This window comes from Acanthopagrus latus, chromosome 8 (genome assembly GCF_904848185.1).
Source record: "Acanthopagrus latus isolate v.2019 chromosome 8, fAcaLat1.1, whole genome shotgun sequence".
Taxonomy (NCBI): domain Eukaryota; kingdom Metazoa; phylum Chordata; class Actinopteri; order Spariformes; family Sparidae; genus Acanthopagrus; species Acanthopagrus latus.
In genome coordinates this window covers 1,870,284-1,883,385 of record NC_051046.1, presented here as the reverse complement: position 1 = coordinate 1,883,385, position 13,102 = coordinate 1,870,284, and the positions used below count along the sequence as shown (strand labels likewise).

At 43.4% G+C, this 13,102-nt stretch overlaps 2 protein-coding genes across 4 annotated transcripts; both read left to right on the top strand.

The window, feature by feature from the left end:
* On the top strand, positions 1–4,830 carry LOC119025102 (hyaluronidase PH-20-like). Of its 2 annotated transcripts, XM_037108454.1 has the most exons (5): positions 1–97; positions 1,119–2,034; positions 2,971–3,060; positions 4,291–4,623; positions 4,669–4,830. In XM_037108454.1, the coding sequence occupies exons 1-4, from the start codon at positions 39–41 to the stop codon at positions 4,618–4,620; spliced, it is 1,395 nt and encodes a 464-aa protein (XP_036964349.1). In that variant the 5' UTR covers positions 1–38; the 3' UTR covers positions 4,621–4,623; positions 4,669–4,830. The 2 variants fall into 2 exon arrangements, with proteins under 2 accessions (XP_036964349.1, XP_036964348.1); XM_037108453.1 differs by having other exon boundaries at positions 4,291–4,830.
* An 867-nt stretch (positions 4,831–5,697) lies between these two features.
* On the top strand, positions 5,698–11,915 carry LOC119025101 (hyaluronidase-5-like). Of its 2 annotated transcripts, none has more exons than XM_037108452.1 (4): positions 5,698–6,035; positions 9,825–10,783; positions 10,954–11,043; positions 11,345–11,915. In XM_037108452.1, exons 2-4 carry the CDS (start codon positions 9,839–9,841, stop codon positions 11,762–11,764), a joined length of 1,455 nt encoding a protein of 484 aa, XP_036964347.1. In that variant the 5' UTR covers positions 5,698–6,035; positions 9,825–9,838; the 3' UTR covers positions 11,765–11,915. The 2 variants fall into 2 exon arrangements, with proteins under 2 accessions (XP_036964347.1, XP_036964346.1); XM_037108451.1 differs by lacking the exon at positions 5,698–6,035 and adding an exon at positions 7,301–9,515.
* Positions 11,916–13,102: the final 1,187 nt, after the last annotated feature.

Genomic DNA, 13,102 nt, shown 5'->3' with positions numbered 1-13,102 from the left:
CTGGTTCCTCTGACGAATGAAACAGCAAAAAAACTGTGATGCAGACGAGTTTAGAAACAGTGAACAGTCTTTCACAGGTCACTGAAGAGAGCGGCAGGTAGGAACTGATGATATTTTTAATTCATAAACATAAAGAAATGCTACAAAAATATGAATTACATTAACTGCATCTGGTACAAGTAAGGAGATACTTGGATATGGAATCAATCATCTTATAGTAAATTTTGTTTGAAAGGCTCCTTTAATAACAAAGAAGGTCACATTACAGCATGAAAACTGAGGCAGTAAAAGAACATGTAAGACATAAATGTAAAATATGCAGCAATGAAGTAATAAAACATGACAAACAAAGAATCATCAGAACATCTGGACAACTTGTCCTCAGTTTCAGGGCCTGAAACTTTGCAACGGTCGTTAACCAACATATTAATCTTTCACATTAATAACAGCTCATTAGTTTTGATCTTTATTCTGACTGTGAGAACCTGGAACTTATTAAATTATTGTATGTATTTTATTAATTTTAGAATTAATTAGAAATATGGTCAAAACATCTTTACAGAAGTGACATTAATCGTACTTTTGAATATTCCCGATGTTAAAATGGCGTTTGATTATTTTTCAAAGAACAGAACAATTGCAGGGCAGCATTTTTAGATAAATATGCATCTTTTAAAAAGTTTCGACGATCAGACGACCTTGGTTTCCCCTTGAGCTCGCAGCTCTGTTTAAGGTGAGAAACAGAACAATTTCTCTTCCTCTTCCTGTTTATTAATTTATTAATTATTACTCACCGCTCACACCGATATCAAGCAGAATGCTGGATGGCTTTAAATTCTATGGCAAATAAAAAGACAGATTATTGACCTGCACAAGTTAAATGTGATAACTGTGGCGTCAGAGCAGAGAGAGATCTGTTGAGCTTTCAACAAACATCACAAAACAGAAATCAGTGATCACGGCAAACATCCTGGAATCACTAGTAAATACCAAACTCAGTGATTCTCTATCAAATGATTCTGTTTTTCATTTAAACACGAGGCTGGGATGATTTGGTAAAGGGCGTCAGAGATCACATCGCAAAGACTTTATTTGTTGTGTTTCCTCCTTTTGTCCAGAGACATCATGTCCTTTCTGTCCTGCATACCCCTCGTTGTCATGGGCTCCATCTCTGCCATCCTTGCGCTGCCCCCCACTGAGCCACCACTGATCAAAGACCACCCCTTCGTGGCCATATGGAACGCCCCCACCGAAAAGTGTCAACAACTCGACATCCCACTGGACACCTCAGCTTTCCAGGCGGTGACCTCACCGGCCATAGCGCCTGGTCAGTTCCTCACCATCTTCTACGAGAACCGCCTCGGCCGCTACCCTAAAGTCGACACCATCAAGCACAAGCTCTACAATGGCGGATTCCCCCAAAAAGGGAACCTGACTGAGCATCTGGCCAAGGCTCGGCAGCAGATCGATTACTACATCTCCCAGGATTCTTCTCCTGGGCTGGCTGTCATCGACTGGGAGTCCTGGCGCCCCTTATGGGACCAGAACTTTGGACTGAAACGTATTTATCAGAAGTTGTCCATCAATCATGCCAGGCAGAAGGCCCCGTTTTCATCATCAAGGGAGATTTTCAAACTGGCAAAGAGCCAGTTCGAGCAGGCCGGACGGCTTTTCATGGAGAAGACCATCAGCCTTGGCATTGGTGAGCGTCCGAGCCGCCGCTGGGGCTTCTACCTGTTCCCCGACTGCCGCAACTATGGGTGGAACAAGTCTGACTACACGGGTAAATGCTCCTCTAAGACCCAGAAGCAGAACAACCAGATGATGTGGCTGTGGGAGCACAGCACCGCCCTCTTTCCCTCCATCTACCTTCACCTGAGCCTGAAGAACTCCCCTAAGGCTGTGCTCTACGTGCGACACCGTGTGGAGGAGGCGGTGAGGGTGGCCATGCTGCCCAAACGTCCATACACAATTCCAATCTACGTCTACTCCAGGCCACTGTACCGACAGCAGACCCGAAAGTACCTGAGCAAGGTGAGCCAGTTTGAAGTGAAACTCTCGGCAAAATGCAACCCAGGCTTTTTTGTGCATGAGTTAAACCTTCATGTAAAAGCATTATTACGACAAAAGAGGCACTTTAAAGATCTACCGTATTTTCGTTTTCAGGTCAAACTCATTTTCAGTGGGAGCGCTACGGGCACTTTTACAATAGCATCAAAATCTCTATTTTTAAAACAGTAAGAAGTCTCGACACAACATGAAACGTTGCTGGTAGTATCAACTACAACTACCAGAACAACTCATGTTAGCAGTAGCTTGTTCCGCTCGCCGCCGTCCTGCCAGTGGAGAAGAGTCGATCTCAGGATTCTGTTATATTGTGTTGTGACTGAGATCATGACCCACCGTGCAGTGTGGAGAGCATTAATAATCATAATCATCAACCATCCATCACTAAAGACTTGGTAGGGAGTACCGCGGTGATGTTCAATTTCACTTTCTGTTTCAGTTGCCAAAGACATTAATACAGTAATGGAAGGCAACAAAGACGGGAGTTGAAGTCGTAATCACATAATCACTGTCAGTGACCAGTGGGAGCTGCCTGGCTCTCACTGCCAGGTAACCTAACTTTCAGGGGGAAGTGTCAGTAGGACAGACAGAGTGACATCGACTTTTCCACATGAATTTGGCAAAGACACTAAAAGCTACCACGTTTTTTTTGGTCTGAGTTGAAGTGTGGGACATTTCTCTTTTCATTTCAAACATCATTGGGTTTTGAGCGATATCCAGTTTGACTCCGTGGTCAGCGAAAAATTCTCCTGCAGCCCAAAAGCCATTTTCTTGATGAACTCGGTCAAAAAGGTTGATGAGACAGATCAGAGGGATACAAGCTGTGGAACAAACTAATCTATAACTTGATAATTAGGAGTATTTCTTGTCTGTAATCTCTTGTGTTGGTCCGTCCTCTCTCAGATGGACCTGGTCAGCACTATAGGAGAGTCTGCCGCTCTGGGAGCTGCAGGGGTCGTAATGTGGGGAGCAACCCAGGACTACAACAACAAGGTAACCTCAGTCCTCACTGGCTGGACTTGTCTGCTCCCAGTCAATATTCACCTGTACGTTCAAAATGTAGCTGCAGGCGGCTGCACTGTAAGAGATCTCGTCCTGTTTTTCTGTCTTTTCTTAGTATTTTTCTGTTCTCTTTCTCAACTGCTGTGGAGGAACAGTGACACACTTTTGTGAGTTGTTGGGATGACAGATGTGTCTCTGCAGTGATGATGATTTACTGTATGAATAACATCGTTCACAGGCCTGAAAACAGGAACCAGCAGATGACCAGCAAACCATTTGGTCTGCCCTCGTTTCCTCTTTAAGTAGGAACTTAAAGCTCTGACACTCCAAATTGTTTGTTATCTCTACTGACAGATGTGAAACTGATTAAATTTTTCTGCTTTTGCCCGTTATCGTTATTATTCTTTGACGTATCACCATCCAGCAGAAGTGTTGGCATACATGGTGCACTGTGCCGTTTAAGACGAGTTCAGCTGGGTTTAGTAGCAGCGGAGGTCACTCTCCCGGCACAGTGGCAGTTTTGGATGGGCCTTTTAATTACAGCCTTTCTTTGACAGTTAACACTCTCAAACAGAAATGATGTATGAAACTGTCCTGTTATGTTTTATTATCGAGCAAACAGACGAATAGACTCAACATTTAACACTACATCTAATAAAATGTTAACCAAAGATATTTCCCTCAGATATTTTTTTTTCTGTATTCTCTCTCTCTGAGAAATGACTCATTGTTTAATTAAACAAATGTCACCAAAATGCAGAAGTTTCGTAATCCACAAGACATTTCTGGGTTAGGGTTAGGGGAAACAGCCTCGCAGCATTCTGCTAAACAACCGAAGAAACTGGAGACTTTTTTAAAAAACATTTCAAAAACAGAACAAAATGGAAAACTAATCATATAATCATAAACATATTTACACACTTTTTAGAGCTAAAAATGACGCTGACCTGAGTGCAAGTTGACGGTACAATGAACATCTTTCAAATCAGTGTTGGCTCTTGGTCCCCAGCTGGTTCAGGTTTTCAGTAGAAGTGCTGTGATGCTGTTTTACTGTGAAGCTTTCAGAAATGTTAGATTATGAAACTTCACCTGACTTTCCATCAGCGTGGGAGACTGAGTACTGAAGAGATGATGAGTGTATTTTTTATTTGTGTGTGAACTGTTACTGACCTGTCTCAATATACCTCCCCCTCACCTGTTGACTCCTCCCACTTCCTTTAGGTGGCCTGTCAGTCTCTATCCGACTACCTGACCTCCACCTTCAACCCGTACATCGCTAACGTGACGGCAGCCGCCACGCTTTGCAGCGAGGTCTTGTGCCAGGGGAAGGGCCGCTGCATTAGGAGAAGCTACAACTCCAGTGACTACCTGCACCTGAACCCCGACAACTTCAGCATCCTGCGTGCGAACAGGAAGTACGTTGCAGTCGGTCGCCCGTCCGCCGCCGACCTGAGCGTCTGGGCTCAGAACTTCACCTGTCAGTGCTACACTGGAGGGAAGTGTTCACCCAGACTGCAGCCTCCAACCACGATTAAAATCATCTGGGTTTAATCTGATTACATCTGATTAACAGATTACGGTAATTCTTCATTACTCTCGTAAAATCTGCCATCTGAAATTTGATAAAAAATGATGCCCTCATCCAGATTACATCCACAATGTGTTTCTTCCAAATAATTTAATGTTTAAAAATCGCATGTTAAGCCGATGTATCGATTTATCGGAAGTGAAAATTCTAATAAAAGCTTTTCTGCAAACAGGTTTTTGCTTTCGTTGTACTGAGAAACCACCGTACTGAGCAGGTCAGTAAAGTTTGAAACAAAGGGAGAGGAGGGAAAACACAAGGTGACTCTTCAGCAGGATGTAAGAGAGAAAGTCAGATGTTCAGTGCAGATTTTTATATTTTGAAGTGTGTGAAATGTGATGGGAACACGGGAGATGCAGAAGAAAAACAGACAAACCAGCGAAGAGTAAACGCAAAACACAGACTTGACAAAGACAAGAGTGAAAAGTGGTAGGAAAACAGACAAAGACAGGAAGAAAGCAGGAAAAACATTCAACATAAACAAGGAAATCAACAGAACCGCCGCTAATCCCGGCAATTGAAATCCAGTCTTAATCTGTATAAGGACAAACACAAATTAACGTGGGCTCAACAATGACGAAAGACGATTTTTCACATTGTGGAGGATGAAAAATATCTTCATTGCAAATCCTGCACCGATCTGTTTTACTGCAGGTATCAGAGATTGAACCACAGCAGCTGCTCCACCCTCGGAGTCACGATCACTTTACATATTTCTGTGGCATGAAACCTCAGATTTATTTCCTCTGCATGTGCAACTCGCTCCCAAAGTCCTGACTCGCTGCAGTCAGAGCCGTCACGCCTCAGCACTTTGCACATTATCAGACTTAGTCATTTTTATGTCCATCTGCCTTTGACCTCGACCCTGTTAATTAACTTCAACTGACAGTCAGAGGACAATAAAGTTTGCATAATGAAGTTGATGACTATCTGTGTTGCAATCAGCTGATAACGTGATTCATCCTTCCAGTGATGAAATCTGGTGGATTTCCTTCAGCTCAGTACGTTTCCAGCCACAGCTGACCAAGTTCAAACTCTCCCCGCATTCTTCGCGTGTCCGGACGTGAGGCCTTCTGTCCACACATTGTCCTCATCCACCAGCTTCCTCAGATATCTTCCTCCAGGCAGAGAGGAGGAGAGAGCTCATCCTCAGCCCGGAGCACCTCAGGACGTCCCAATGAAAAACAGAAACAGCTCAGGCCTGCAAATCATTCTGCTCTGACAAGTTTCCACAAGTGTGCTGAGGGTTCCAGCTTATTTAAAGAGGAGCTATTTAGGCTCCCAGAGGAGAGCGAGGTTAGTGTTTACGACCAACAGGTAGTAATTTCACGACTCACTCACTGTGCACTTTGGACGGCGGGAAGTTGGACTTCCAGAACAGGTTGGTGCTCATTAACGACATCTGCTTTACTGTCACGTTTGGGTTCAAAAGGTTTACTGTTTTTTTTTTAACCTGAACATTACTGGGGTCGAGTTCACTGGTGGCTGTGATATTGTGTGTGTGTGTTTTTTTTTTTATGACACTGAGGAAAATGTAACCTGATTCATCGACTGCAGAAATACAGAAACCATAAAACTGTCAGGCTGTAAGCTGCCTGGAGACAAAGAGACTGTAGTTACACACTGACCCTGTGAAGTCAACGCTGCGCAGCCTGTAAAACACAGTAAATCCTGCTTGCGCTGCGTTTACTGTGTCTTAAAAGTCACTGTGATCAATCCATCAGAACAGATGAGCCTGTAAAGTGATAAGAGGAACTGGTTTTGGTGATCAGAGATCCGACTGTGGGAGACTGTGGACAGCTCACTATATTTAGAGGAAGATGTCTGTACAGTACCTGGTGTCAGATTTGTCTTTTTGTTTTTAACCGACCGTCCTGACCAACACAGCCTCGTATCAAAACGGCTGAACAGTCTGACTGCCAGCGACTCCTGAACCAGTTTGATTGTTGATCCATACCAGCAGCAGGTGTACAGAACCTTCATCCTGCGGTCCCAGTTCGGTTTGGCTCAGGCAGACGTGGTTTGACTTTTCACAACATTACTTCTGTAACTCGTCTCTAGGTTAAAGGTTCAGTCATCTGCCTGTAGGGCTGTCACTGTATCAGATGATCAACACACAGTGACTTTCTTTGCCAAACATATTCATGATAACGATATTAAACACGATATATACGTAAGTTAGCAAATCTCTCTCTAACTGTGTTTACTGTGTGTTTTGTCTCTTTTTTACCACATAAACTCAACATACTCAGTGCAGGACAGTGGAGAGAGAGTCTGCAGCCATAACTGTGCAAAAAGAACAATTACTAACTGCTTCATTAATATTGAAAAGGCAAATATGAACCTGTAAACAAAAGATGCACAAGGTCGAACATCTTCACCGGAGTATTAAACGGATTATCATCAGATGTGTGTTGTTAAACTGATATCTACGTTTGATATGAATATCGCAGCACCCATGTGTATGTGACGTAACGTAGCTACATTAGCAAGTTAAAACATTTTGAACATTTATTCGAGTCTGAAAATACACATCACACACTTATCCATAAAGAATGAATCACTGAGCATGTTTACATTCACACCAATACACAGATCATGATTTAATACAATAATAAAAAGCCGTTATCGGGTTATGAAAGTCAGAATAACACACCCAGCTTTTTGCCCAACAGTCGTTTACATCCTGTGTTGAAACGTAAAAGAAACCAGATGTTGTTAAAATGCAAGTCGATGAGTTTTCTGCTCAGACGCTGTGAGAAGCAAAGTCACGCTGAGGATGTTTTCAGACAAATGAAATAAACATGTTACATCATGTACTTGAACGAAATCCAACAAATAGACTGAATCATGTAAACCTGTTTTTTTCCCCTATTACGTCAGAACTGCGTAAAACAGGTCAAATCAGATTATTATCACAACCTCATTATTCCCAGTTATTGGATTATTTTTGTCACGTGGTTAATTTTATCTGTATTATTAACCCAAGTGTAGATTTACTGCACTACAGTCCTCTCTCAGGTGATGTTTCTCAGCCCCTCTAGTCTTTAACTACATGTAGCTGAACTACAGAGCTCAACTACAATTTGCTGGAACTTGCTGGTAGTTAAACTATATTCACATTTTGTGCTTTGTCAAGTATTTCAACTACTTTTTGGGTAATTTCTTTCTCAATTTACAAACTATAACTTTGGCCAATAACATGATATATTTTATTATTTAAAAAAGACCTATATAATATACATTTTATTTTATTGTTCTTTGAAAAAAGGCATGAAACATGTCAACGCTGCCTCTGATTGGCTCTCCCTTCACAGAGTGGGCGGGTCTTATATGGCAGAAGCACGTCATGGACAACCTGTCGCGACAACAAGCGATTCTGGCCTGGCGTCTAGTTCTAGTGCCTAAGTGTTGAGTTGGGAGGCATATTTCTGCTGGCATGGGGATTTTTTGTAGGCTATTATGCTTCATATAAACCATATGTTGATTTATTTAACGCTGAGTTAAATGAGTATAAAGCTGCTTTTTTCCTCCAGGGTTAGAAACTATTGCCAGGCTGAACTACATGTAGTTTTACAAGCCACGCTTGTAAAGTAGCTTCCCCAACACTGAATATGGTCTTTTCTTTTTAATGAGAATGAGCTGGTACACCTGCAGGTGAATGGGCCGTACAGTCAGGTGCTTATCATAGCATGAAGACCGGCATAATTAATTTCCTGACATCCTCAGACAGTCGGGTCAGAATCACAGAATCTCAGCAGCTGGAGGTAAAGTGCCTTGCTTAAGAGATCCAAGAGGAGGGAGAAAGTTGTTAACGCCTCAGGATTTTAACAGCTTGGTTTGTTGCTGTTGTGAATCGAGAGAAACACACACATGCTGACTGAAGCTGAAGAGGATTCGTGCCCCAACAATTACTGAATCAGCTCTTTGTCTTCAGATTATTAAAAAGTCATAAATCTCCCGTGAAGTCAGGACATGTGGCACGATGTATCACTTGCTCTCGTGCGGACAACCTTCCAACTCCGTGTTTTAACATGAGCTGAATGTCCTCTGATCTGCTGAGCTGGAAAAACTAAAATATGGGGTGGTTAATTAAGTGTATGAAGGCTATTGTTGGAGAACTGGAGCCTTTCACACTGACAAAATGTTGCTGAAGGTTTCCAGACAAGTCAAAACCAGTCTGATGTTCCCAGTTCAACAGCACAGCTTCAGTTCAAACTCAGACTGTGAAGGTTTCAATTAAAATTAAACACATCAGTAATCGCGGACACGTCGTTTATATCAATTAGAGGTCGTTATGTTTGTACATACAGCAGGAAAACTGCCTCATATTGTCAGTTATGATCAGCTGACAAACAGTTTCTGTCATTTTTGGTCACTTCACATTCTGCAAGGAAACTAAGAAGGTCGTTTTCAGGAAATTAACTCTCTTAGAATGTTAATTTTGAAACTATTCATCAATTTTCAACTGTGTTTAAAAAAAAGAATCTACTGTTTAGACATTTATGAGCTGATTTTATGCATTTTAAAGAGATTAGACGGTGACGTTCTGTCCCTCTAAGACAGTCAGTTTGAAATCAAACCAGTCTCTTGATGCAGAATTGTCAATAATGAGCTTTTTGCAGGAGTAAATTTGCTATCAACCCACAGCTGCCTGAAAATTTTCTGATCTGAAAATCTGCTGCAAATGTTGAATCAGAAGTTAGTGAGAGTCTTTAAAAAAATAAACAGCAAGAAATTCTAGTTTCTGTGGTGACAACAAAGTGCAACATTTGAATTTAGATGCACCTCTCTCCTTCTTTGCTAAAACTTTAAACCGGATCTTCACCAGCGTATTGCTACATTTCTGGCTGTTAACCAGGTAAGATACACGACAGGTGTGAGCTCACCGCCTGCTGTATGTCCTTAACGCTACAATCATGAAAATCATGACAAACAAATTCTACTTTTATCCCGTTAGCATGTAGTTTTTCCTTTTCATGTTGTGCTTGGAACACCTGCAACCATGCTAGCGACTTGTACATACGCACAGTGGTGCTTTTAAATGAGTGCTAGCATCAGCATGCTAATATGTTCACAATGGCAGAGCTAACATGCTGACATTTAGATTGAAGAGCTGCAGGAACTCATCCTGAGGTAATTTGCTCTGTGTATCTGTCTATTTCCTCAGAATACTGTGTCAGAATGAACCAAGTCAAACTGCTCGATGTCAACCAGCACTTCTTCTCCATCTTCATCACCACGTTGGCCCTGCTGTGGTCCGGCCAGGCCTTACCGAGGACAGACCCTCCCATCCGTCCCAGCCACCCCTTCCACTTCATGTGGAACGCCCCGACCGAGCTGTGCGACATCCGCTTCGGCTTGCCACTCGACCTCTCCCACTTCCATTTTGTCAGCAGCACACTGAAGACGGCAACCAACCAGAGCATCTCCATATTCTACACCGACCGCTTCGGCCTCTTCCCCTACGTGGATGAAGACACTGGCGAGATGTACGATGAGGGCCTGCCGCAGCTGATCGACATGCAGGAGCACCACGAGCTGGCCGAGGACGACATCGAGTACTACATCCCTGCCGACCGGCCGGGCCTCGCTGTGCTTGACTTTGAGGAGTGGAGGCCGCAGTGGGTTCGAAACTGGGGCAGCAAAGACATCTATCGACAGATTTCCATCGAGACTGTGCAGAAGAAAAACGCGTCGTTGTCTGAGGACGAGGCAGAAGACCGGGCGAAGATCGTGTTCGAACGTGCAGCCAAAAGGTACTTCATCCGATCCATCCGCATCGGCAAGAGGCTGAGGCCCAACAGGCTCTGGGGTTACTACCTGTACCCCGACTGCTACAACTACGACTACAACCAGGACATGGCGGGCTTCACCGGAGAGTGTCCCGACATCGAGAAGGGCAGGAACGATGAACTGCTGTGGCTCTGGAGGGAGTCCACAGCACTCTATCCATCCATCTACCTGGAGCTGGTGCTCAGAGACTCCCGGCAGGCCCGGATGTTCGTCCGGCATCGCATCCACGAGGCCATGAGGGTGTCGACGCTCCCCAACAACTCCTACTCCATCCCTGTCTACGCCTACATCCGCCCTGTGTACAAGGACAGCATCAACGACTACATGTCAGAGGTCAGAATTGTTACATAAAATTTGACGAAACGCAAATGAGGTCATCTAATCTTAATACACTAATTTATATAAACGTCCAGAAGGTATTTTTAATATGTGTTATTTAGGTTGTGTATTATAAACTTCTCTTCTCTGAGCGTCTGCCATGTCTTTGAAAACATTTTTTGCAGTTTGATCTGGTGAACACAATCGGAGAAGCTGCTGCTCTCGGAGCCGCCGGCGTCATTTCCTGGGGAGACATGAACGTCACCGACACGGAGGTACAAAGTGACACCACTCTGGAGTTTTTAACTTATTCTCCTGGTTTTTTTTTTGTTTAAAGCTACATTATGTGACTTTCACACTTAAAATTACAGTTTCAAAGTCATGTTGATGTTGCGGTGTCTTGTAACCATGCACATGGTGTCTCTGTCACTTGTTACAGACCTGTGATGTGGACTTGTGACCGTGGTGTTGCACTCAGAAACTGGTGTGGGGGGGGCACCAAATCGTACAAAATGCTCATTTCTACATACGGTTGCTTTAATAACCGTTTACTGACTTCATATGCTAAAACCGTAGGACTCCTGCTTTGATGCCCGACGCCACCTGGAGCAGATCATGAATCCGTACATCCTGAACGTCTCCACGGCAACGCGACTCTGCAGCGAGGCGCTCTGCCAGGGCCGAGGACGCTGCGTGAGGAAGCGCTGGGACGACGACGTCTTCCTCCACCTCGACCCAATGCGCTACCGGATCCAGCGTCAGCGCCGCGGCGGCCCGCTCACCGTGAGTGGCGGCCTCTCGCAGGACGACATCAACGCGTTCGACCGCAGCTTCGACTGCATGTGCTACAGCGAGGAGCCGTGCAGGTCGGTCCTGGCTGTTAATTTAATCCCGGAAAGCGTCATCACCACGAGGAATCGAGGTGCTGAGCGGCCCGTCGCACTCCTGCCGGTGATGATAATACTCTGTCTGAAGTTTGCTGTGATGCTGATATAAAATAATACAATGAACCTGACACATGTGAGACAGAACCTGCGGCAGTTTGAGGACAATTACACTGTTATTTCAGCATTTTTGGATAAATGTTTAGTCAGGTTATATCTGACCAATTTTTACAATAAACATATTTTGAATTCTGTTAATCAAATCTGTTTTCCTTATTCACAAAACTTTCTTTCAGAACAGGCATGTGAGCACAATTTAACCTGTAGTAAGGTTTAAACATGCAGTGTGTCATGTCTTCCACCAGGGGTCTCTCAATCAAAACAAAACTTATAAGGAGCAAGGGATCATGGGAGTTGTCTTCAATACAAATCAACCGTCATTGCTGATCTTTTAAGTTTAAACATTTCATTTTCTGATAATTGTAAATACAAGAAAAGCTGCATCCTGACAAACATTTATAAATGATCAAAAAGTAATTTAATTTGTTTTTGTTTATGAGTAAAAAAAGAAAAATCCCCCCCAAAATCTTGTGTGATTCATTCTTTAGTTTATTACTGACATCAACAGCTGATGTTTCTGACGACCAAATCATGTGATTAAAAACACCATCAGCTGTTCTCAGATTGACTTGAGCTGACGAGCTCCAATCCTCCATCACACCTGAGACAGCTGGTAGTGTGGATGATGTCGTGTTATTGAAGGTTTGAACAGCTGATATGAACTAAACCAGAGATCTGAGGACGCCCTCTAGTGGAAGGGCAGCACCAAAGAACAATTGTGTTCTTTGTGGTAACAAATGAAATTGCATACATGTGATGTGAAAAAGTTTCCAAGTTAAGTTTAATATGAAATTGATGTTTGGATTTCTGTGGCTGTCATGGTTTAGGTTTTGTTATTTCCGGTTTATTTTGTGGTAACATCCCCTTCCATCCTGTTGTGACTTTCCATTCCTGTCTTTCTATGCTTTCACAGCCTTTTTCCTGCTCACCTGTGTTCTTGTCTTCCTGTGCTCACCTGTCTCCGGTCAGCCTCATTAGCCCTGATCTGTTCCCAGTGTTTTTCCCAGCTTGTCAGTCTGCTTTCTTCGATTCATCCCCCTCAACTGTGTTTCTCTCCACCTGCACCTCGTCCCCTTGTTTAGTTTGGTTTGTATTTAAGACCAGCCTATAGTCCAGTCTTTGTTGGTTTGTCTGTTTGGTTCCTTTATCTCCTGTGCTCCTGTCATGTTTTACCTGTATTTACTGCCTGCATCCTGGTGGATGCTTCACTGCTTGCCTTTTATTTTGTATGTTGGACATTAAATTGCCAGCTATCAGTAAAGCTCGCTTTAGTTTTTACTCTGCCTGAGTGTTCTGCACTCGGGTCCTATCTGACACATCTGAGTGCAAG

Bases quoted from the DNA above. Each gene is read 5' to 3' on its own strand.
- LOC119025102 (XM_037108454.1), top strand. From the start codon at position 39: ATGCAGACGAGTTTAGAAACAGTGAACAGTCTTTCACAGGTCACTGAA. The intron at 98-1,118 runs GTAGGAACTGAT...CCTTTTGTCCAG, and splicing joins GTCACTGAAGAGAGCGGCAG to AGACATCATGTCCTTTCTGT. The intron at 3,061-4,290 runs GTAACCTCAGTC...CACTTCCTTTAG, and splicing joins CCCAGGACTACAACAACAAG to GTGGCCTGTCAGTCTCTATC.
- LOC119025101 (XM_037108452.1), top strand. From the start codon at position 9,839: ATGAACCAAGTCAAACTGCTCGATGTCAACCAGCACTTCTTCTCCATC. The intron at 10,784-10,953 runs GTCAGAATTGTT...CATTTTTTGCAG, and splicing joins TCAACGACTACATGTCAGAG to TTTGATCTGGTGAACACAAT. The intron at 11,044-11,344 runs GTACAAAGTGAC...CTAAAACCGTAG, and splicing joins TGAACGTCACCGACACGGAG to GACTCCTGCTTTGATGCCCG.